General features: G+C 32.9%; 2 protein-coding genes across 8 annotated transcripts in view; one reads left to right on the top strand and one right to left on the bottom strand.

Annotated features, from left to right (window-relative positions):
* LOC148233946 (cell adhesion molecule Dscam1-like) overlaps positions 1 to 9,345 on the top strand; it is a 215,282-nt gene extending 205,937 nt beyond the window's left edge. The window contains exons 16-33 of one of the 5 annotated variants that reach the window (XM_088189036.1): positions 875 to 994; positions 1,077 to 1,247; positions 1,318 to 1,813; positions 1,881 to 2,026; positions 2,303 to 2,373; positions 3,046 to 3,439; positions 3,502 to 3,663; positions 4,032 to 4,161; positions 4,232 to 4,428; positions 4,500 to 4,679; positions 4,751 to 4,948; positions 5,011 to 5,196; positions 5,263 to 5,550; positions 5,612 to 5,756; positions 8,235 to 8,347; positions 8,407 to 8,631; positions 8,785 to 8,964; positions 9,047 to 9,345. In XM_088189036.1, coding sequence (XP_088045162.1) covers positions 875 to 994; positions 1,077 to 1,247; positions 1,318 to 1,813; positions 1,881 to 2,026; positions 2,303 to 2,373; positions 3,046 to 3,439; positions 3,502 to 3,663; positions 4,032 to 4,161; positions 4,232 to 4,428; positions 4,500 to 4,679; positions 4,751 to 4,948; positions 5,011 to 5,196; positions 5,263 to 5,550; positions 5,612 to 5,756; positions 8,235 to 8,347; positions 8,407 to 8,631; positions 8,785 to 8,964; positions 9,047 to 9,060 — 3,416 coding nt within the window. In that variant the 3' untranslated portion in view covers positions 9,061 to 9,345. Of the gene's footprint in view, positions 1 to 874; positions 1,004 to 1,076; positions 1,248 to 1,317; positions 1,814 to 1,880; positions 2,027 to 2,302; positions 2,374 to 3,045; positions 3,440 to 3,501; positions 3,664 to 4,031; positions 4,162 to 4,231; positions 4,429 to 4,499; positions 4,680 to 4,750; positions 4,949 to 5,010; positions 5,197 to 5,262; positions 5,551 to 5,611; positions 5,757 to 8,234; positions 8,348 to 8,406; positions 8,632 to 8,784; positions 8,971 to 9,046 lie in introns of all 5 variants that reach the window. The other 4 variants (XM_088189035.1, XM_088189037.1, XM_088189034.1 and 1 more) reach the window with 4 other exon arrangements.
* Positions 9,346 to 10,862: 1,517 nt separating this feature from the next.
* The window catches only part of l(2)gl (LLGL domain-containing protein l(2)gl), a 30,934-nt gene continuing 16,716 nt past the window's right edge, over positions 10,863 to 25,080 (bottom strand). Inside the window, exons 3-25 of one of the 3 annotated variants that reach the window (XM_088189038.1) lie at positions 20,027 to 20,204; positions 19,718 to 19,967; positions 19,468 to 19,655; positions 19,216 to 19,392; positions 19,060 to 19,148; positions 18,708 to 18,987; positions 18,437 to 18,644; positions 17,383 to 17,614; positions 17,211 to 17,315; positions 16,979 to 17,138; positions 16,769 to 16,911; positions 16,534 to 16,684; positions 16,367 to 16,467; positions 16,187 to 16,291; positions 15,179 to 15,322; positions 14,925 to 15,100; positions 14,767 to 14,860; positions 14,583 to 14,693; positions 14,359 to 14,526; positions 14,147 to 14,297; positions 13,254 to 13,268; positions 12,545 to 12,588; positions 12,202 to 12,394 (exon numbers count right to left, since the gene is read on the bottom strand). In XM_088189038.1, coding sequence (XP_088045164.1) covers positions 12,251 to 12,394; positions 12,545 to 12,588; positions 13,254 to 13,268; positions 14,147 to 14,297; positions 14,359 to 14,526; positions 14,583 to 14,693; positions 14,767 to 14,860; positions 14,925 to 15,100; positions 15,179 to 15,322; positions 16,187 to 16,291; positions 16,367 to 16,467; positions 16,534 to 16,684; positions 16,769 to 16,911; positions 16,979 to 17,138; positions 17,211 to 17,315; positions 17,383 to 17,614; positions 18,437 to 18,644; positions 18,708 to 18,987; positions 19,060 to 19,148; positions 19,216 to 19,392; positions 19,468 to 19,655; positions 19,718 to 19,967; positions 20,027 to 20,204 — 3,414 coding nt within the window. In that variant the 3' untranslated portion in view covers positions 12,202 to 12,250. Of the gene's footprint in view, positions 12,395 to 12,544; positions 12,589 to 13,253; positions 13,269 to 14,146; positions 14,298 to 14,358; positions 14,527 to 14,582; positions 14,694 to 14,766; positions 14,861 to 14,924; positions 15,101 to 15,178; positions 15,323 to 16,186; positions 16,292 to 16,366; positions 16,468 to 16,533; positions 16,685 to 16,759; positions 16,912 to 16,978; positions 17,139 to 17,210; positions 17,316 to 17,382; positions 17,615 to 18,436; positions 18,645 to 18,707; positions 18,988 to 19,059; positions 19,149 to 19,215; positions 19,393 to 19,467; positions 19,656 to 19,717; positions 19,968 to 20,026; positions 20,205 to 25,080 lie in introns of those variants that run through there. The other 2 variants (XM_088189039.1, XM_088189040.1) reach the window with 2 other exon arrangements.

The raw sequence follows: 25,080 nt of genomic DNA, 5'->3' as shown, positions 1-25,080 counted from the left end.
TAGTCTTAGAAACGTTAAGCGGTTGAGAAAAATTGCCTATTTAGCGAATATATCAACAAAATTGATTATTGGTTTTTTTTTATTCCTTCCTTTAAGGACAAATATAACATATATATGAATTTTTAATTTAGTATAAATCTGTTATTTTTTGTATTATTGCTAAATTATTGCCCGTTTTTTTTTAATTTCCGCAAAAATATCCCTCAAAATGTATGTGAATCAAACTCATATTCAGCACATCTTATAGTGTATTTTCAATGCAAATCTTCTGTCAGTGCATTTGAAACATTTTTGATTTATACGAATATTACAGTATGAAAATGTGGTTTGCCTCATTTTTTGTTAATAGACAACCAGGGCCGAAGAAGGCATTAAACACTAATACAAATTTAGTGGTGATGAATCTTTCTTTCATTACAGTTTAGTATCTAGGGTATCATACTAAGGTATATGACTGTATTTCCATGAGATGGGGTTGCCACTTATAAGAATTTGCAATTGATATTTTTTAATAGTGAAGTTGATATGAACCAATTTTAATTCTAAATAATAAGAAATAAATTCTAATAAGTGGTTTTATCACTCTGTATTTTTTCACTATTGTAAATATCTGTGTCATCTGCAAATGTTGCATTTGTGTCAAATCACATTTGTATAACAGATTGAGATTTTACAGATTTTAATTTATTTTTAGACGCATAATCCACAGTACGTAAAAAGTGACTTTCAACAGAAAAAACATTTTAAATAGAATTTAAAATGTTTTAAAGAATAGTTTTATTGATAAAATCATTCAAAACTACAACATATATTTATGGCACAACCTATAACTGAATAACTTATTTTTTACTTATTATGTATTTTATTTGTACAGTTGCACCACAGTGGATATTTGAACCTCAAGACATATCAACACTAATTGGTACTCCGTTAAAAATACACTGTGCTGCTAAAGGATTTCCAATACCTCAAATCACTTGGATGAAAGGGCAAGGTACATATGGTAAATTAAAAGTTTTATGATTATAAAATAATATTAATAATAACAAATGTATTATTATTAAATTATTTTTCAGGTCAAGCAGGAAGAAATTTTCAACCTCTAGATATATACGATCCTAGATTATTAGAAAATGGGACACTATCAATAAAATCAGCGTCATCTCAAGATGAAGGCTATTATCTATGTAAAGCAACTAATGATATTGGTTCGGGTTTGAGTAAAACAATCTATATCGGTGTTAACGGTGAGTTGATTGTATATGAAATAAACTAATATATCATATTTTAACAAAATAAATAATGATTTTAATACAGAACCTCCAAGATTTGAGCTTGGTTCAAGAAACATTTCAACAAAACGTGAAGATTCAGTGACGCTGCTGTGTGAAGTATTCGGTGATAACCCAATACTAATAGTTTGGACTCATGATATGTATAAACTAGACTCAAACAATTATAGACTCATTATATCAGAAGCGAAGACTGAAAATGGGATGCGATCGCAGCTCTATATTAGACAGACCGATCGTCAAGATTCAGGACTTTATAAGTGTCAAGCAGAAAACGCCTACGGTAGAAGTGAGCTGGTTTTATACTTGGCAGTGCAAGAAAGGCCGGACTCACCCGTCGATTTGGAAGTCATGGAAGTAAACAGTAGAGTAGTCAGGTTGAGTTGGAAGAGGCCGTTCGACGGTAATAGTCCTGTTTCCAATTATTTGGTTCAGTATCGTTTGCTACAATCGTCCAACGAATGGAACTCACCATCGACTACGAATGTTACGATACCGGCTAGACAGTTACAAGACAGAGGGTATTTATAGAGCATTTTGAATTTTTTTTATAAAGTACAGTTAATGATTTTTGTCAATTTATGGCAGGATAGATACATCTAAAACGGATAGAGAACAAGCTATCATCAGTGGACTTTCACCTGCTAATTCGTACATCATTAGAATGCTGGCTATCAATCAGATTGATTCTAGTAGTTTCAGCACTTCGGTGATTGCTAAAACGCTTGAAGAAGGTATCAAATATATGGAATAGTAAAAAAATAAACAAGATCATAATTTATAAGCCAATTATGAAAATCGTGAAATAAAGCTATAAAAACATTAAAAGAACGCATATTTTAAACTATAATACATCCTTCCTTTGGAATATTAAGTATAGAATCGATTTATCAAACTCTAAATAAATGATTTTATACATCCGTTTTTTATTATATAATGGCATTTAAAATATCAATCTTTTTGAGAAGATTATATTTATTATATTAAAAAAAATAATAATAATATTTCAGCTCCGCTAGAACCACCACGTAACATCCAAGTTCAGCCTAGTGGTCCTGGAGAACTTCATGTTACATGGCAGGTTAATATTTAATAGTATGTAGGGCGGTCCATGAGTCGTTTCCCCTTCTAGGAAATTTGTATTTTTTAAGTAGCATAATATATTATATTTTTTCAACTAAAAATATTTGTTGGTGTTTCGAGGTTAAATGAGTATGACTTTGCAGCCATATAGACGCCGGAAAATCTGGTAACAGTTTATTTCATAAACATTTATAAATTACCACACATCAAGCAGTGGAGTTGAAATGGCAGGTTTTGGAAGTCGGAGAAACTTCGCTGGCGTGTCGAGTTGTATTATTGTCGGCTGTGATTTCGTGGAGCAGCTGGGATCTATCGTGATACGTGCTTGATGTTGGACGGAATGTCACATATTTTATAATATTATAATATAAAACTTTTTTCCGACTAACTAGACCTGATTATTTTTGATGTAATGCATCCCTTGCATGTTCTAATTTCATAAACGAATCCTCAACCGTATTGGTATGCTTTTTGTAGAGAAACTTGTAGTGGATAATAACAGCTGCATCATTTTTTTATCTATAAATATTGCTATGTTCGATCCGCAGTTATAATACTTTTTTTATATTTCTAACGATTTCCAAAGAGACTTATGGACCTTCCTGTTTAATATTCTGTTTGTTTATAAACATATACCATCTACCATTACCTTCATATTATACCATCACAGGCTCCTCCAAAAGACAAATGGAATGGTGAACTTCTTGGATATACTATATTGTGGCAAGAAAATTCTCAAATCACCAGCATTGTAAACAACACTAAATCAGCATCAGTCAGCGGTTGGACAACGTCTAAGTTCACCATAACTGGATTGAACAAATTTACTAGCTACTCAATTAACGTTAAAGCGTTCAATAGTGTATCTCATGGACCACCTAGTCCACCTGTCGTCGTAACAACTTTAGAAGGAGTTCCTGAGGCACCGCCCGAAGACGTATCATGTGTTACTCTATCCCCACAAAGCATTAAAATATCGTGGCGTCCTCCACCACCGTTGTACAGAGGTGGTGTTATTCAAGGATATAAAATTTACTATCGTCCTATGAACGTCCCTGATAACCGTAAGACATTTTTTATATAAATTGATAAACATGTTCATATATTTAATTCAATAATTTATCAGTGGAACAGTGGACTGGAAATGAAGTTAAACGAACTTCAGGTACAGAAACCCAGCTGCATGCTTTGCAACCGCATACAACATATGCACTTCAAGCCAGAGCTTACACTTCAGCTGGTGATGGAATAGCGAGTCGACCGATTCATTGCACTACAGATGAAGATGGTAAATATCAAAAATTTTGAAACGTCGATTTCATGCTTTACTGTATAGCAACTATAACTAGCCATAACTGACCTAATACATAAACGCGGCGAGGAAAAGTTTTTTAGGGATCAAGATTAAGAACTACACACTAATCTCAACTGATGTTGAATCAGCATTTTTTTAAATAATAAATTGGTTAATATTAAGCTCTTGTTATTCGTGGACTTATATATGTTTTAGTGCGTTCAGGGTTAAGAACCACACTAGACGATCCCATCGCGATAATGCCGCCCCCAAGCAAATGCCGCCCGGGGCGGCCCGCCCCCTCCGCCGCCCCATAGCTACGCCACTGCTATATTTTTAATCCGATCTATATTAATTTTTAGTGCCTGGACAACCAAATGGAGTTAAAGCTATTTCATTATCGATTGATTCAGTTTTGGTCAGTTGGCGTCCACCGATAAAACCAAATGGACATATAAAGCACTACACTGTATATGTGAGAGAAGCTAATAGGTTAGATATACAATTAAATACACGTAAGCACAGGTATTTTTATATGTAAAAAACAATATTTTTTGTATAGATCCAGTAAACATGTGACTTATACTGTACCGGCTAATCAATCTTCGATACAAAATCCTGTTATAACTACGGGAGAAATAACATACTTAGTCAAATCGCTGAAAGAAGGACACATGTATGAATTTTGGGTGAGTGCTACCACCGGATCAGGAGAAGGAGAATCGACAGCTATAACGATGCAAGAACCAATGGCTAAAAGTAGTTATTTTACAATGCATACTAATAATATTATTTTTATCATACTTTATTATAATGAATCATGCTTTAAGGTTCAGCTAAAATAGCATCATTCGGAGGAGTGATATCAGTTGGGTCCGGATCAGCTTTATTATTGGGTTGTCGAACTGGTGGATCCCCACCTCCAAGAACTAGGTGGTTGAGAACTGATGCACCAGTTACGCATCATCAAAGTTTAAGTATTACACACCATGGTGATCTTTACATTCCTAGTATGTTATACTTATTGTAAAATTGAAATTAGGAATATACAACAACCCTAATGTATCGCATTATTTTATAGAAATAGATGCTTCGTTAGCCGATAATTTCACATGCGTTGCTCGAAATTCTGGCGGTGAAGATACAATAGTTTATCAAGTCCGTGTACTTTTACCTCCGTCACCACCAACAATACACGTTTTACTACCTCAAGAATCACATTCGTTACGTTTAAGGCTAGATTCTACGCAAACAAGCGCTGATACCACTCCAGCTCATGGTATGTAAATTTTATTGAATTTTTCGCTGCTGTATTACATTTTAATTCATAAATATTATTAGGCTATGTATTGAACTTCAAACGAGAGATTGATGAATGGCAGTCGATTGACTTATCGCCCGATTCTAACACATTCACTATTGAAGATCTGAAATGCGGTTCTGTGTATCATCTATATGTGGTAGCTCACAATAAAGTGGGCGAGGGTAGTCCGAGCAGTATAGTCGTTGCGTCAACTAAAGGAGGAGGTAAATTAATTTCATTTAGTACGATAATATATAATTAGATTTACTAAGATATAACTTTGCTTTTAGCTCCCAAAGTTCCGCCTGAAACGGATTTCATACTGACTAACTCGTCCACGATACGTATGAACATGTACACATGGGAAGACCTCGGTTGCCCTATAATGCAATTTGTCGTAGAATATAAACCTTTCGGAACGATTCACTGGATCAGGGTGGACAATCAATTTAATTCTGATACAATGTACATAACGGATCTTATGCCAGCTACGTGGTATCAATTAAAAGTATCGGCAGTGAACGAAGCAGGTACTTCTGTCGCCACGTTCAATTTTGCAACTACAACACTCGGTGGAGGTAAGATAAGAAAATATATATTGTTAATAATAATAGTAATAACATGGCATTCATATTTCAGCACGAATAGCAGCACCTTCTAATTATCCGGATGATGAAACATACTCTGACGATAATTTGATTGATTCAATAGTATTGATGATCCTCTTTGTTGTGATCATGATCACTGTGGTTGTAATGATTTTCATTTTATTGAAACGTAGAAGGTAAGGTCTATCTATAATATAATATATGTTATACAATATCGTCGCTGCATATTCAATATTATTCACGTCACATTAGCTGTTTTAAAAATAAACTAAACGATAAATGACAATTTCATTTCTTTCATAATTGTCGCTGGGAAATTCGCATAAATCATTAATTTATTGTCTTGTCTTCTAGCGGCTGTTTTTATGATGAAATGATCGAGTAAATATTTTACTTTTCGGATGTGATGTTATCTTTTAACGAATCCCTTTTGACATGGACGCTTTATATTCGCTTTCAAATACTTGAGTTTTGCGGCTCTGATCTTTATAGTATATATTATATTTCTCGGAAATTCTCAATCATTCTATTCGAGAGCCTATTTTGATTAAGGGGTTTTTTTTAAATGTAATTTGGATCCAAATGATGCCGTTAATTAAAGCCTTTTTTACGCTTACGTAAATAATTTTGCAAGCTTATTTTTAATAATTTCTCATTTTGACGCTACGTACTATGGACCATATGGTGTGACTTGATTAGTCAATAAAACGCCAGGAAGATCAATATGGTATATATTTCATATCACAAGCTATTATGCATTCAGGTATCAACAGGGCCGGCTCTGACGAGAGCGGAAGCCGCCCCCCTCCACAAATATTATATAACGAATATTCATAGAAACGACACATTCAAGTTGTTCTGGTCCTTGTTTCTCTTACACAAAGGGTTCCAAGATTTGATGGAGTGCGTGTGAGTATATCGCTGCAGTACTTAAAAGGTGGTAATTGATTGTATAGTTTTATTGCCACATACGTTTATAATGAACTGACGCACGAATTAATTGCCAATCGTAAACTCGGATGTAGCTGTTTGTTTCTTTTCACATTGACAGCCAAATAGAATACATCATAGAAGTAGATCGACGGTTTCGTGACTCCTTTTCGGTTTCCTCTCTCGAGCTGTTGCCAATGACATCGCGTCGGAAGCAGCATCGATCTCAAAGCTAAGATTGTCCGTGGGTTTCGATGTATAAATACACGTCCTCAGCTTGAAAGTCTCATTCTTAAAAGTAGTGGTCCATTTAGACCGAATCAGCTGCCTATTGAAGACGGTCGACGAGAAAATTAATCTCTTTTTAACTGATCAGTTGTAGGACTTCGTAGCTGTCTATTCAACAATAGATGATAGCTCACAGTTCGTGAGCTTAGAATAACCGATTTTGTATGGAAATCCGAACTCTTATAATACAAAGGTTCAGCTTATGTAATCAAATTTCGTCAATATTACTGCTCAATCTCATATTTTTAACGATTCGGACTCCCTGTACGCTATTTAAATATATTTAACACGGTATCAATATCTCAATTCCTCGAAAAAAATTTGAACAAACCTTTCTAAATGACCCCATTTTTGCTCCTGCAGCAATTTATTGTATTGAAATGGTTTTTAAACAAAATTTTCTGTGGCGACCTTTTTTTAGTTCTATCAAGAATTTGTCTTCATTAAAAAAATCCGAGATAGATTTTGAACAAATATTTCTATGACAACCTTTTTTTTAACTCTCAGAAAAAATTTCCCAAGTAACCTATGTTTTTTCGGCCCGACTCTGTCGAAGGGTCCATTTGTTACAGGAAAATATATTATAAGATTATCACCAATATGCAATTTCGACAACTCCGACAGCACTTTTATACATTCTCGCACAGAAGATTGAATAAAATTTAAAATGCTTACTTAGAATATTAAGTTGTATGAGCAAATTCTGTATCACTGATGTATGCCCCCTATTTATTTCTCCCACCCGGGAGGAATTTGTATATAGAGGCACCCGCCTCTCTATAAACAAAGTCATTCTGGTTGCTTTCCGATGACCACAAAATAACCACAAATAGTAAAAACTACTTGTTCAGCAAAACAATGCTATTGATTTGGAGCACGTATCCACGAGCACATTATAGTGTATAATTACAATACACTGTTTAATTGTAATGAACGGTTACAGAAGTTTTGGTTGTGATTTATGGCCTTTAGGATTCTAATAAATATAATGTTTTCTTGCGAGAGTTTGTTCGTAAAGCGACATTTTTATTCACGCTTTCTAATGGGAAAGTGTCTACACCACAAACTATATTTAATATAAATGGTTACTTTATTTTTTATGAGATTATATTTTAAATTATAAGAAACAAAAATCACGTTGAATCATCAAATATATCATATATAATATGCAGCGACGATATGTACGTACATACCTGTAGCAGTGGTGTGCCGTCCATACATGCGTTAGATTCAAAACGTCAACCTGCATGCACGGTTGATCAACTATAAACACGAGCACATGTAACGACTGAGTCGCTCACCATCAACCGTAGATGTGGTTGACGTTTTGAATCTACCGCATGTATGGACGGCACATTACTGATACATAGTTCTATAGCATACACATCACCACAGCCATCTAAACATATATTTTTTATTTAACTTAAACTCAACAGACAAGAAGTTAGAAGTGTAGAGAAGCCGGAAGACGACAACTGTCGCAATTGCCAACAAGTATATTCAGCTCTTCCGATAAAATCAAACGGAAAATCTATCGATGAATCATCAGGTACAATCGATGATCCTAAATTTATAAATTTAAATAATTTATAATATGCATTATTTCAGAATTGTACGAGATAAGTCCATATGCTACATTTAGTGTCGGGGGAGTAGCGCCTCAACCCTCAAGATCTGTTACAGCTGCAACCTTAGATTATACTCTTCAATTCCGAACGTTCGGTCACACGGAAAATGAAGGTCTTAATCCACCGCCTCCTCCGCCTTGTGCAGGATATCCAAATAGACCGGCTCGTTTTAGGCACAAACAACGGTGTTATCATTCCACTGAAGGTATGTTAACTTCCTGATTTTTTCAATTGCTTAAAGTAAATTTTGATTATTCGGTCGTTTTTGGATTCCCTGGTTCCCCGTCCATATTTTCTATATAGAAGATACCAAGCAAGATCTTGTTAATTACTTTCTCAATAATCTGATATGTTTAAGATGAAGCTACAACTTTAAGCAAAGCTGAAACAGTGAGACTCTCACGCACAGCGGTGAACAGACGTAAAACTGGTGGAGCAGCATCGTGTCCACCAGACGCAGTTGACTCAGATTCCGAAGACAGTGCTGTGGATCCTCGATTCGCTCACAGGAGACCCACCAGAGCGATACATCACGCTGGTATATGTAATTAAATAATTGATTTAAGGACATTTAAAATAAATTAATACATACCTTATAATGATTGTAAATTAAATTCCAGATACTGAAATGTAAATCCTTTGTGTTCTTCTATTAATCAATACAAAAAGACTGAAATGCACTCACTGCCTACGGTCCAACGATTAATTGGCGAATTTCACATTGCGCAACCGAATCGTGTGTAATCGACTATGAATTAAGAAGAAACAAATAATTGTGATACTGAGTTTTCTATAGATCATTATGGTTTTAACAATATGTTTTGTACACATATCTTAGATAAAATTGATGAAATATATTTAAAATATGGCATTGTTAACACAATATACGTTTTTAGCACATAAATTATTAATGAGAAAATTTGTTTTCAATACAAATAAAATAATTTATATATGTTTAGGTTAAGTTTTAAGTATTACTATAAAATTCACAAAACAAATAGGATTTAAACAAGTCTTCCGATGATCAAACTTTTCTTTTACTATTGATTTTTTATAATTTCAAATGAAATTAATAAATCTGTCATTAATTTGTATATTCATAATATAATGTATAAATTAATGTATTACATTGTTTTCATATAAAATAGATAAAATTATATAAATAATGTTCAAAGCGTGACTTCATATATGAATCGACAATATAGTTAATAGCGTTTAGTTTTAAAATAACAAATTGGAATTACAGGGATGTAAATATTAACCAAAAACGAGCAATTAACATCAACGTAATTCATCAACAATTATTAAGTTATGCATAGCAAAATATATGTATGTACAAATGTTGAAACTTAAATATTGTTACATCAGTTTTTTTTCCACAATAACAAATTTATCAATGTTCGTAATTATTTGTATAAGAATATCTTCCTAGTTAAATATGTATGTTTGTAAATGAAAAAAATGGTGCCTGATAGTGAAAAATGACTGTTGATATTATAAGGATTAAATCCGCAGAGTTAAATTGATGATATCAGTTAACCGTAGGAAGGTGTGTGCGTTATAACGAACAGCCAGAAAAGACTGTGATAACTTTTAAGAATAGAACAAAGTAAATGTTCGGTGCCAATGATTTATTGGTTTATACTTTTATTTAAATTCTCTCTCAGATTATACAATATAAATATCCTTTCGAAAGCATTTTTATATTCCTTTGTATTATTAGTTTTCTAAATTGTTTTTACATGACTTAATAAAACATAAAATAAACGTTTAGTAAATAAAAATAATATTTATGATTCAAGTTACATAATCCTTTTCCCTTCGCTTACAAAACTAAATATGTACATATAACAGAAACAAATCTTAGTAATTGAGGCGACCATTATTGCTGCCTGATGAGATAACGACGTTTTTCAGAACCACTTTAAAGACTGCTTTCTAAGAAATATAGAAAACGTTAGCGTATCAAAAGAAATTTTAGTGAAGCTTTAATGAGGCTCTGCCGAGAGCCACAGATATTAATCGTTTTGAGTCACGCATGATTGTAAGATATAATAAAGTTAATAATTATTAAAATACACATCAATTTTCAGACTTTTAATTACCCAGTTGATTGTGTTACTATGTTAGTAACGCATTGGACTAATTTTTGTCATGTTATATTTTTAACACTAGAACAGAGCAAAATACTGAATTTTTATTATTCTTACAAGGTTTTCATTTAATTCACCCATAATTTACCAATAGGTTTTCAAATCAAATTACACAATATTCATACAAAACATATAAAATAAAACACGTATATTGACAATATATAAACTATATTTTCATGTGACAGTTATTACAAAATAAGAACAAATAAGTAATGTGATGTCTGATATAAAATTGCAACAATGTCATGATAAACTTTATATTTATTCTAAATTTAATAAAAAATATATTCTAATATATAAAAATATAAAAACATCGAGTAAATATTGAGAGAAATGAAAATCGTTTAGAAACGAACATACATGAGAGCTTACAAAAATGATCCGACGATATATTTATATACAACCCGATCTTGTTCATACACTTCAAATATGTAGGTTTACTGTTAAAAATTTCAACAATAATGACACAAAATGAACTTGAAAATTTCGCAAGAATAAAAATAATTTAACGATAATAAATATGAATATTATACCTTTTATTATTTGGGGGAAATGGGGGGAAAATGCACACTATGTAACGGTAATTATTTTACTATGTGACTAAATATATGAAATAGATGTAAGAATTCAAAAAGAAATTATATACATTAACATTATCATTATTATTAGATTATATTATGTAAAATAAAAAAAAAACGTTTCAAGTGTATCGTTATAAACAATTTTCACTTTGTGTATGTTGTTTATTTATAAAAATTAATTTTAATCAATATGGCAGTGGATTTAAAAGGCAGTATGATGCTTCCTCTAGTAGAAAATACCCGATAAATATACATTATATAAATTAAATATTACAGATTCAATCAAACTGCCTTATAAAACTTTCAGGTAATAAAAATCATTGAAAAATACTTTATACGAGAGAGGAATGTTCAATTTTAACAACTTAATCTCGCATTAGTCGTACCGGAACAAGCTTAAACTCAATAGCTCACACCATATAATGAAGAATGAAGCATTAAATAATTCAAACATATAAAAATGACCTCAAATTATACATAATAATATATTTTTATATAAAAAGTATAAGGACGCACAAAAATAAAGCTAAAAGCAAAGATGATAAAAACAAATATGCTTCAGCCTATCGAATAAAAATAAAAATTATATTTACCTAGCTATCTGTTGTATAAGAACATAATTTAAATTATATTGAATGATTATGTACCAAATGCAAAATATTCACATGAACAACAATGGTAGTTTTTCAAATTTTTCTTACCGACTTATAAGGTTATCTTTTCATATACAAAAAGATTCAACATGCAAGTCATCATTAAGGTATACTTATATAAATTTGTATAAAATCTCAATAAAAAGTTGTATAAAAGCTACCTGAATAGTTGCCAAGTACTTTAAAATTAACAATTATTTAGGCAATATGACTGCGTTAAACACGTATCAAACAAGTTAGTTATTTATCATAATTTTTTATACATATGCAATAATGCTAAACATATCGAATTAAAAAAATATTATTTAGCCGTTAAGTTCTTAAAAAGGAACCGTAGCAACATTTTTATAAACTTTTTCCAATAAAAAAACATAAAAAAACACTGCAATTTTTGGCTACTAGGGAAGTGATATGATTGCTGGTGAAGTGATACGAGACTAATGCGCTTCCGTGATCGTCACCGTTTCAGTCTCTGAATCTTCGACTCTTGCTAAGGGGGCTGATAGAGGCGTTCGGTTCCTTTCAAACATTTCCAAGATAAGTTTTGGATCGGTTCCAGCTGGGACAGTCACCGTACTAGTCTAAAAATAACAATTAAATACATTAGATTACAACCTATATGAATTAGAAAAAAGCGATTAAAGCACATGCATATAAAACATATTAAATATTTCATTTTTGAATTGTTACTATTATGAAACAATCAACTAATGAAAAATTAGAATAATTACCTCGATGCGAGTTATTTGGCCTTCCTCTCTGCTGTGCTCTAAAACTAGAAAAGAAGCAGCAGTTCAACGATACGATAAAAGCATATGGAAAAGCAATAAACGATACATCTTGATACATCACAATAGAATATAAAATACATGTGAACAAGATATAGACAAAAGTGTATCATAAATCCATTGAATACAAACCAATTCATACATAAAATTCTTCTCAAATTTTGCTATACATGTTTGTGATGGAAGAAAAGAACTTATCAAAAGTGCAAAAAATATAATGAGTGATATTAAAATGGATCAACGTATAATAAAACACTGCGTGCAACAACACTGTGAATCGATGCGCATCAAAGTGTGAAATAATTAAATGATGAAGAAAAAAAAAATTAAAATGCACAACGTAAATCAAAAACTTACACTCTCAACAATTCCTATGTTATTCACCTAAAATAGATTAAGAAGAAATTTGAACAAAAACGGCAAGAAAACAAACACATAGTTTAGTCACAAAATCTGCAGCTTTTAGATTGAAAACAGAAACTGTCACATCATGCCGACAATTACGAACACATTAGAAAACAATCCTAGCCTGAATAGTAATATGTAAGGAAAAAAGATAGAAAACATCTAGTCATTTTCAAACAAGATCACACCAAAACTGATCTGACCCACCACCGTAACACCTAACGCTTTTCATACGTTCTCTACGAACCTTTTTTAGCGGCATCTGAAAACAGTGCGTATGTCAAAAATCTGTTTGTTTCTTGTTTAATTTTAAAAGCCTAAATATTTTAATATTTAAAATAGTAATGGCCGAAAATTGATTTTTATTAAAAAGAAATACTGCATAAAAAATGCATCTAATAATATTCCCCAGACGATGATGATCGTAAGATGTATATCGATTGACTGAGCAGCATTACATACAGTTCAAAGAGTAGCTGACAGATGACAATAAAATCAGGTATGCAATACAAAGGCATAGCAGTAGCTTAAAACGGCCGCCGCACTTACAAAACTACCAAAATGGTTTGAGTTCTTTAATCTCTGATCTCAATTATCTATCTTCTTAAATTGATTAGATTAACAATTTTGCGTCGGTTTACCCGACCGCGGCTATAACTCACGACAGCCCAAGTAGGAGGTCAGGCCTAGCCTCAATTCACACATTGTACTGAAACGAAAGCCCGACTATGTAAGAGTCGTAGTTGCTAATGGGCCGAAATTTGTGAGCCTTATGCAACTATTTAAGACTTTCATTTGACTCACCTTTGTATAAGGATTACATTCAAAGATATTCTTTGTATAGATTTAATATTTATTAGGTTTAAAGCTACTGAAATTAGTTAAAATGGATTAATTTATAGAACTCAAAAATCTTTTGTATTCGAGTGTTAATAAAATACCACAATGGAAAAATTACCTATACTGTATTTATTTCATCAGTTAGTGTTTCCTTTTTTAACGGAACCATTTTTATTTTAAAAATCACTGCGCTGTCTAATAAACCAATCAACCGTATCAAGTTTCAATAAAAAATATTTTTCGGTCCACTCTAACGTATGTATAATATGTATTTAAATTTAACTAAAAAGGGATACTGACTGTTTTCCGTTGTAGTCGATGACGAGTGATGAGAGGTTGTTGTAGTATTAGCCTCTGTCGTTCCGGCGGCTTGACCAGTACTCGAATTGTTATTCAGCGTCGTCAACGTAGTCGTCTTCATGATTACCGAACTCTGATTAACCGATGTTGTCTAAAATAAAATAAAATTGTATAAATAAAACAAATTTCGAAAATTTACCATAAAATCATACTTGTAAATTGATCGATCCTAATTTGTTAGCGAGATTGTCGGGACTGCTGGCGCCGCTTCTGTTATTAGCGTTTGTATGATCTCTAACACTGTCGACTGTGATATCGCCGATGCTTTGCGACGAGACCGTGACGTTAGGGTTTTCTTCCGTGCCATTCTCTTCACCGGGCTTCAATTATAAAATGAATCAATGGGAATAGTTAAAAATAAATTGTATAATCTTACCTTATGTTCTCCGTTAAGCATTGGCGATGCTCTTGACTCTTCAACTGGTTCCGTAACCTCGACAGGTTGAGCCCAAGTCGGCAGCGTCAAATAGCAACGAGCGCGTGTAATCTAAAATATATACAACCCAGTAAACAAACATACTAAATTCGAAGGAGATAAGACGAAGATATGCATAACGTACCTTATTGGCCGACAAGGTGATACGCTGTAGCTCTGAAGAGGAATGTAAATAAAGGGCTTCGCCGTGTTTTGAAAAGGTTAAGCTCGAAATTCCACTGTGGGAAAATTTTCATGTTAGTTTTATCGATACACAAATTCATTTTTTATTGTAGTGCTTACTTAATGTCTTCTCTTTTAACGGCAGCGGCGTTTAGTTGGCGTCTCAGATCGGGGACGCTCAAAACAAGACAGTCTCCCAAATTCGTCAAACATAACAAGCAACATTCGGAGTGTTTGATGGTTTTGGCATTTGTTGTAACATTACACGAAAAATTACCAAAAGCCATACGGCGCACCTAATAATTATTTAGAAAATCAGATATAAAAAATAATGAAAAATATATTTAGAATAAACTGCGTAATAGATATCTAACCCTAGCTCCTTCATGTGCAGTCAATTTATATTTACAATACGGTTTCAATGAAGGCAATGAGAATATTTTGAACTGTTCTTCGGACGCAATGATTACTCTGTGAGGTTGATTCACATCTGGTAATGGAGATACACCTTTCTCAACCTAAATTTAAAAGATACATATATTAACCCTTTGATTAGTGACTTAATTTTAAGGCATAAACATTCTGTGAGTGAGTTAATTTAAAGAAAAATAATTTAAATAATTATTTTGTGTTAATGTGGTAAATTATGAAAATTAAACTCAGTGGTTTTCAACATGTATTGTAGTGAAATATCTATATGTACATATTCAACTCTTAAAACGCCAGCGACTTTTTAGTGAGTCACCTGTTATTTCTCTTCACAGGTCAGTGTCTTCTTCTAAAAATAAATATTAAATGTTTAGTTAACTGGTGAATGAAACTAATACAATAATCTTTAATAATTAAAAACAATAATTTATAAATAACTCGTGAACTTGTTTTAAAAAAAAATAATCAAGTGACTAATCAATGAGTCGCTGGCGTTTAAGTGGTTAAGTTTACCATGTAAGCAAATAAAATAAAACATTAAAAAAATCACAATAAAATGTTAAGAACCACTGATTTAATTTTCCATAATTTATTAAGAAAAATATAATTCATTTCAAACGCAGAATTAAATTTTAAAATACATTAATCTAATCCTAATTATTTATGAACTGAAAATATTGTTGTATTTTAAAAAAACAGACAAACAGCTGAGCGTGTGATAAAACTCTTGTTTATGATTGGTTGCTTTTATTTGTCTGTACATTTATTGTTGAAAATTTGATTATTACTGCCTTATATGTTTGATAGATAAAAATCTTAATACAACTTCTATTTATCCATATAAATCTAGGTACAGATATTTGAGTACTATCAATATTATAAAGCTCTTTTTTTGTGAAGGACCTTTAGGGAAAAAAGACAATGCTTTAATTATATACATAAAAAAATATAACCTCGAATGGTTCTGGTAGAGGTACAGAACCTCCATCCAGTAATGTGATGCCGATGACTGGAGCGCGGTGTTTCAGTTGTATTTCTTTTGCTAATATGCAAGTAACCTAAAATATCAAATTGTTTATTTTTTTAAATAATACATATTTTTTTCTATAGAAAGAAAATCTTGATATATTCACATTATCTTCGATTCGTTTGTTGGCCGCAGGTAAAATAATTGTAAAGGCATACACAGTTCCATTGTTCGTTCCCGCCCACATGGTTGGTATTGTATTTTGAACTGAAATTATAATATAAACATATAGTATATTAGTTAAAAGCATCATAAAATCAAAGCTCTCCTCACCGTTTATCAGATAGCTCTTAGCAAAATATAGGCATCTGACCATGGATCCGTTTGAATCATCCACCGGTCTAGCTTCAATTTGTCGTTCCACGGGTTTTGCCTCCAAAGGATTCACCGGTTCACTAGTATCGCCGCTCTTCTTGGCCGCAACCTACACGATGATAGCAAACAACATATTGACATTGAATTAAAATCATAACGTATATAAAGTAATTAAATTCCTAACAAACTAAACCTGTGGAGACGTTTTCGATTCTGCGGCCTGTTGAGGAGTGCGGCGCTGCGATCTGCCTTTACGGAGCCGCCTGAACGACTCGCGTAGTGATTTCTTGAAAGACTTGCGTCTCGAAATTGGAGTATCTCCAGCTCCGGTGAGGTCTATATAAATATAACAGATTTAAAAAATGCATAATTGTAACTAATCCTACATAGATATAAACTATACCATTAGGGTTCAAAGTGCATCTCTTCAACACGGCTACTTGACGTTTATAGTCATATAGAGCCAATCCATGAGCTGTACCGACGGCCATTAATCCCCAATCGGCTTGTAGTGAACAGCAAGTCACAGCAGCAGGGGGAACGAGTTGCAATACACTCGATGCCTTAATAATATAAAATTAATTTCAATTCATTTTTAAAAATACATAAAACATTTATAATAAAGTAAACAATACTTGGAAGCCCGGCGTCATGTTAACAGGTCCGGATCTAATGTTTAGATGATCGTGTCCTTTCCATACAAAGCCGTCTCTGTCAGAAACAATATCCATCGTCACTGACTGAAAATAGATAATAAGGTAACGCATATTTATAGGATAACTTAAAATATTGATTCAATTTCTTCACCTTAACTTCCTTGCTGATAGCTTCCGATCCGATCGAAGCCATCACAACGTGGCCAGCTGTACCGGCGACGGCTAAAACGCCAGTCAAGAGACAAATCGACACTTTTTTAACAGCTAGTCGTGGATCATCACTGTAAGGATCAAACACGCCTGTTTTCCTAAATGGCGGCCAACCTTCTTCGTCGTCACCGCTCGTCGGTGATTCAACAGTATCATCGGCAATATCTTCACCACTTTAAAATCAACATATAAATAATTAATACACACTTAAATGTATCATAATAAAAAGCATTAAAGTGTATAAATAATATATTTGCAAAATAAAAATAAAAATCATGCATTATTAAAAATATTTTCTTCATTTCATACTTACAACACAAAAAAATGTATGAAATTGGATACTACCAATAGAGCCCCAATTTTTCGATTTGAGGTATGTAATTATCTTATAAAAACAACTTATGTAAAACAATTTTTTTTTAAGAATATTATAATTATTCTTTCTATATTATAATATCAAGTTAATTAAAATACATCTATAGATACAAAACGAACAATACGCATACTATGTATAAGCCAAATAAAGTTGGTTAAGCGAGAAAAAGCGTTAACAAATTGACAACAAATACTGTCAAATCACATTTATTAGATGCATTGCAATAAAACGACCAAAAAACAGTATTTCAGTAAATATCTGCCTATGTTGGAAACATACCTCAGCGCAATTCGCTTTAGCCCACTTTAGCAAGCCATAAGCAACAATAATATTGTTATATATATAAAGGGATATTCGGGTATTCATTAGCAATAGCAAAATAAATTATATATTAAATAATTATTTGATTTTAGAATGTACGTATTAATTTTATATTATATGATTTTTTATATTATGTGTACATGTCAATGTACTTTTATATATCTATTACAATTTTATGACAGTTTTAGAAAGATAAATATTATGTTATATAGATATTACACATTTTTACAAGATTAGCTCACACCCTTATTTATTAGTATATAATAAAATAATAAAAAGATATGCCTAATTAAAATACCTGAATAAGTTTGCTGTAGCGAATTTATAAATCGGAACAAGAGTTACGCCGGATGCATCCCAAAATCGCACTGTACCGTCTTCATGACCGGTCAATAAAAGCTGCTTATGCGAAGGTTCATCGGGATTAGCTGGTTTACTGCATAAAAGAGATCCACCTGACACTGGCCACTCGGCCGAAGAATAAAGATGTTCAGTTTGCTTCTCACCTACGAAATCAAAAAAAATAATCACACCATATTTTTAATGTACAATTGTGTTAAAATACATACCCGCTTCGATTATGCTCTTATATATTTCTTCATCGACACAACTAACGTAGTGAGAGCACGTTATCGCTGAAGCATGCAAAGAAACTAGATATGGCAATTTCATCATCTTCCAAGAGGAATCTGTGAGATCTATGGCAACCATTTCCTCGTCGGCGATTACAATTAAGGCAGCGGCCTCTTGTTGCAAGGTTTGAGGCAGGGTCAACGAAGGTATTTGTGGTCTGTTTTCGTCGATTGTGCTATCGGTCGGAATCGACGAGGTCGTGAAAAAGTCGATCACCTAAAATTCATAATAAAACATTAGCAAAGTTTGTTATGTCTATAAAAATTCAGAAATATAATTTTTACTCACCCTACTCGTGAAGTCAAATACGACGTGCTTTTCACCCTGTATTACCGTGACCGTGTATTTATCCGAATAAGAAGATCGTTCCATACCACCTACGAATTAAATCAGTATCAGATTATACAAAATTACAATAATCTCAATTGGTGAATGGATAAAAACCGGCAAAAATTGTGATATCTTCTCCCGTAACGCTCGTCCTTTGCAAAAGTTTCGTTATCGCTTTGCATGAATAAGGTCCATATGGCGCAGAAGGTTCTCTGATTTTTTTATCTTTGGTCGGCGTCAAATCCCAAACTACATACGATCCATCGTTGTGAGAAGATGTGAATTCATCACCTAGAAGATGAAAATTATTTCATAAGATACGATTCCTATTTTAGGCAGTACAAACATAAGTAAATAAATAAATACCATTTTGATGCCAGCAAACGCTCTCCAACTGTTGGCTAGATATTAAAGTATGCTGCGCACGGCTATTCTGACGATCCCAAACCACCATCAATCCACGGTTATAACCAATGAGTAATAAATGTGGCTTAGTTGGGTGCTCACTGATGCACTCTACGGCGCCTGGACTCAATTTATAATCTTCAGGACAGCTGTACACAAGAATTTAATTTAAAACATCGCATTACAATTCAGAAAAATATTTAAAACTTACTTTTGCATAACAACATCTTGATATATTATATTATCAGCCATTTGAAACGTTTTTAAATCGAGCAGATATATATTTCCGCCCTCGGTGCCTAGTAACAAATGGTCGCCGGACGATTCCACGCATATCGTTGAAATCCTCTTGAGCTTTCCTTCCAACGCTTGCGATTTAACTTCAACTAACGAGCTCTCGTTGGCGATTTCCCAATAATGCAGCGAATTATCGTCACACAAAGATACTAATTTACCAGCTCCTACAAATTAACGTCAAGTTAGATATAATATAAAATGAAAAATATATCATTATTCATACCCGGGATAAAAACTAATTGTGTGACTGCTACGTCTGAATTGGTGTGTTGTCCATAAAACTCAACGCCGGGCTTTCCGACGACTTTGATCGCTCCGAAAGATGTGCCGATGGCCATGAGCCGTAGGAGTGGATCCCATGTGGCCGCCGAGGGTTTGTTCGGAAATCCATGTTGTACAGTCTGTAACATAGAAAAAAATAATTATATCAGAGTACAAAAATGAACCTGTCTTATCAGAACTATCTTTATTATCGAAAAAAATACCAAATGCATTTATTTATACACATAATACTAGGTAAACAGATAGCTGCGATAAATACGAAGCAATCCTGTCACACCCATATACATACAAAACACACTTGTATATTTTTTCATGAAACTACAAGATAAAAATCTAACACAAACACACGAAAAGTAGTGCCAGTGATAAGCGCTGCTTAATGTGATCGCATTTACATGAATAGCGAACAATGAAAAGATTCTTTAAGACACTATTTTTACTTTTCAGTGGTTGTCAAAAAATCAACAACGAAACCATCTGAATACATTTGAAATTCACGAAAATATTCGCATTGCACATTTTGCAATGCACAAGCAATTAAAACAAAGTTATAACAAAAAGCCACACTGGAACCCATACGCATTAACAGTTGCGAGTAGCAACTGTTTCAACGACGATATCTAACATCACAAGCCTCATCAAAGAGAAGCAGTGTCATCCATCACATTTAAAAGTGTGTTAATTCAAGTGTAATTAAACATAGCAAACTAAGTTTTAAGTTGATAATTTTAATGGCAAAAAATGGGTACCTCACCCCTGATCTAGATAGTCCGAGAAACTGACCAAATTCGTGTGAATTTTTAGATGTGCGTCATTACTGTAGGGGTTAATACAGTTGACCGCCCTGGACCTATGCGAGTAAAACAGGTGAAGTGGCAGAGGGGAAGGGGGTTATTAGTTTGTCGGCGTGACGGAAGGACGTCTTTTGTCTCACCACGGCAATGTAACAATATATCTTCTACAGCGGCTAACCTATGTTCGATTTATAACCCATCACTACAAATTCACTAAATTACTATTATTATATAAAGATATTATTTCATAAAAATATATAATCACTGTGAATTATATGTTAAAATACAGGTGTAATAAACACGCACATTGATACTCCGACTGATTTATAAATATAAAAAATATAGTAATGATTTTAATTTCTATAAATTTCTTCAAAATATAAACAGGAGTAATGATAAGTATATTGAACGTATATCCGTATCGTGTGTTTTGGGCTAATAGTAAGGCTAACCCAAGCTTGCCATCTTTCTCATTTATGAATAATGATGAAATGGATAGCTCTCAAACTGACTCGTGTTAACGCAAATAGAGTGGAGTCTAGTGTTCATATTATTATTTTTTATAACAATATTAAGACTTACAGTAAGTGAGAATCGAATAAAGCACATCTAAACCGAATTTTGACCAATAGGAGAGTGCAAAAAACATTTATCCCTTCTCAGAAGTCAAAAATCAATAAAATCGTGCTGTTGCAGTGGGAACGCTCCTTACTGAGCATTCCAGCTGCGACGACGTCTACACGATTTTATTGCTTTTGACGTGAATTTTTGACTTCTGAGAAGTGACAATTGTTTTACGCCTTCCTATTGACCAAAATTCAGTTTGAATAAACTTTGATCAGTACTCTCATATAAAAAGTCCGTAGTAATATCGATAAGAATAGCTTACATATTTTTAAAACATAGTGTAATATCGAAGTGCAGACAAAATATGGAAAAATATACAAAATGCGACATAAGTCTGTACTTCTTCTGCTTATTTTCCTCTGAAAGAAATATTTTATACTTTACCTAATGAAAATTCAAATACTATAAATAACTTTAGAGCTCTCATTTGATTAGGTTTGGGTTTGAACAGCAAACGTACGTTCTGCTAATATCAAATTGAGTTTCATAAACATTTTCTAGCAGCATATAATTAAATTATATTTTCGCTAGTAGAAACATATATCTACTGGTGAAAATGTATTCGTAATTCAATAGTAAAAGTATAACTTCACTGAAAAGTACATATTCACTGTAACATTTATAAATAATGATAAGTAGAAAAATGTATGTATATATTACTACATATTAAAAAGTTCAAATCATATTTTTTTTTGGTAAAAATATACTGTATCTACCGGTGAAAATATATTCCGATATAATTTCACTGAAATAATATATTTCAAATTATTTTCGGGATAGATTTTTTTAGGGATAGCCCGAGAATTTATGGTTTAGAATCAGTAACGTCATTTCAGTTTTTTCAAGGGAAGGGGGGGGGCAAAAGTTGACCAGTCAGTGGACATTTTTTTAATATTTCGATTTCATTATTTTTTCACGTCAAATTCAATGGGGGGGCAATCAGCCGTCAATATCATGCGATTTATGGCGATTTTAGGTGCTCCAACGGCGGTTGGAGCACCTAAAACCCAACATCCACCAAATTGTAGTCGAGATATCGTCCGAAATGTACTAAAGTAATCGAAAATTACATCAAAAGAATCGGCTGCTTCAAAAGGTCCAGAGTCGGCTATTTAATTAATATTAATTTTCTATAATAAATGAAATACATCAAATGTTTGAATAATAAAAAATTCGGAAACTGAAGTTGGATCACCTTCAGCATGAACTATGTAACGCAAAAATCAATCGTACAACTGAAGGACTACTCTTGATTAAAATAAAACATTCAGCGTAATTAATCCTATAAACGTTATAGACCTATATTGGGGCACAAAATAATAAATATATGACAATTGATTCGTTAACATTAACTTCACGATTCAGAATTTAATGTTCTCAAAATATGGAGTTCAATTAAAAACAGTAATTTAATTTATTTAAAGAAAATGTGTACGTAAATGTAAAAACAAAACTTTTTAGATTGAGAACCATGAATATCAATTTGCGGCTGGTACAGACTGGTCAAAAAAGTTTCCAAAATCCATCGATAAGATTTTATGACGATTTTTTTATAATTTAACAATTCCAGGTAAATGGTTAGGATCTGACTAAATCTTTTTACCGTAATATATTGGTAGAAGTATCTCTGAGTAGCTAGTGAAATAAAAAACCGAAATTTTTATCATCAAGTCATTTAAAATGGTTCAAAAAATGGAATACATATTGGGCATGATATAGATGCATTAGGACTGTAATGGTAAAACATTTTGGGCAAAGCATGCATGCCTTTGGACTTTAAAAGGTTAAAGCTCACTTTGATTTTGTACGCAGAAAATAGACAAAAACATATTTTTTTAATGCTAAAATGTGGGATAGAAAAATGGAAAGCAAAATGCGAAAATTAGAAAAAATACGCGTCTCTAGTAATCGTCAATTGAGAGATGAATATTTATTTCAGGTACCAAATTTCTAAATTATTTAATAAAAATAAAATTGTTTGCAATATGTATTGTGATGAACAAAGCGAATTAAACACTTTTTCTATTTATCTGATTTTCGCAATTCTCTTGCACAACTAGAATCGTTACGTCACGCTTTAATTTAGTTTCAATTTGCAAACGCACGATTGTCTTAAAATCCTAACCGCATAACGGTTAACGAATCTAAACCGTTCGAAGGTTATCGTCGTCTGCACTTCTACACAGCACAAAAGGGTAGAGCGTGCAAAAGTTCTTCTACGTGGGAAAAACCTTGATTTTTCCAGCTTTCGTCGTCAGATACAACGCGACACGCATGACGGATTCCAATTAAAAAAATAATTGATTGATCTAGTGTCGCATTATCACAATAGTTGCATGGGCGAAATCTAAGGATCCTTGAGCACGTTCAGATCAAATGTTGCACGTCGAATTCGATACGATTTAATAGTTAGAATTACACGTAGCGCTTTGCAAAGGTCATAGAACCAAGATCTTATTTAACGCTTTGTGTCCTGTACGGTCGGCAGTCAACCAACGCAATATTTAGAGTGACTAAAAGTTAATTCATCGTTTACTTTTTGCTTAGTGCCATTGAACCGACTAATGTGAGAATACGGTTCAAGTTCAAGGTTAGATTGCTCGAGAGCTTACGAAAACTATGCGACTATCGAAAAGGATACAGACAGATAGAGAATCGATCACCGGGAAGCTAAAATCTGTATCCAAACTGAGGAATGTGGAGGCGCTGCATGAATGCATTAAAACCTACCTGGACAGGTAAGTTCTATAGCGAGCCGGCGTTTAACGGTATACGCCTGTATATACACACATACAATAATAGTACACGAATATTATCGAGGTAGCAGTGCCTACAATCGGTGGCACAATACGATCATAGTGTCATACCAAATCACCACCGTGTTATAATGTCGAAAAGAACGAGTAGTTTGTTCAATATTGCGACTACGTTTCCGGCTATGAATCTTCTTGAGGAAACCGTTCGATTTAACATTCGCGACGCGCGTCGTTTTAAAATGACGTAATTTTTTTATTCGCCAACGCCGACGCTCCTCAAACATTCGCGTATGTAATTATTTAATATGTTGTATTTAAATTGAGTCGCAAAGTCGACAAGATAACGCCCGCTCTCGCACATGCATAATTAATTCACAAGAATGTTCCTCTAAAATCGCGAGATCCTGCTCGCTGTTACAGAAGGAAAAAAGAAAGAATTTCGATTGACGCCATTTTCGTAACACATGGCATAACGATACACGCATATGTAAAAACTGACACTTCCGTAGGCGTTCTTCTCTATTGCTCGATTTAAAAAGCTTCATTGTATTGTCATTTCGCTTAACAATAGTGGGCATTAGTAATGTAGTAAAATAATATATAGAAATAATTATTCCCGAATTCTTTAGATTTCAAGAGAGCTTTCGATACAATAGACAAGTATAATCTTAAAGAAATTAGAGATTATATGTATAAGTGAAATAACTTCAAAATGGTTTGATAATTATTTAAAAAAGAGAAAGCAAAAAGTTCAAATAAATTATGCTTATTCCAAAGAGAAAATCATATCTCACGGTGTATCACAGGAGTCCAAATTA

This window comes from Plectrocnemia conspersa, unplaced genomic scaffold (genome assembly GCF_051122295.1).
Source record: "Plectrocnemia conspersa isolate PC_06_02 unplaced genomic scaffold, ASM5112229v1 ptg000007l, whole genome shotgun sequence".
In the NCBI taxonomy this organism is placed as follows: Eukaryota; Metazoa; Arthropoda; class Insecta; order Trichoptera; family Polycentropodidae; genus Plectrocnemia; species Plectrocnemia conspersa.
The sequence above is the reverse complement of the archived record's forward strand: the minus strand, read 5'-3'. Positions and strand labels throughout refer to the sequence as shown.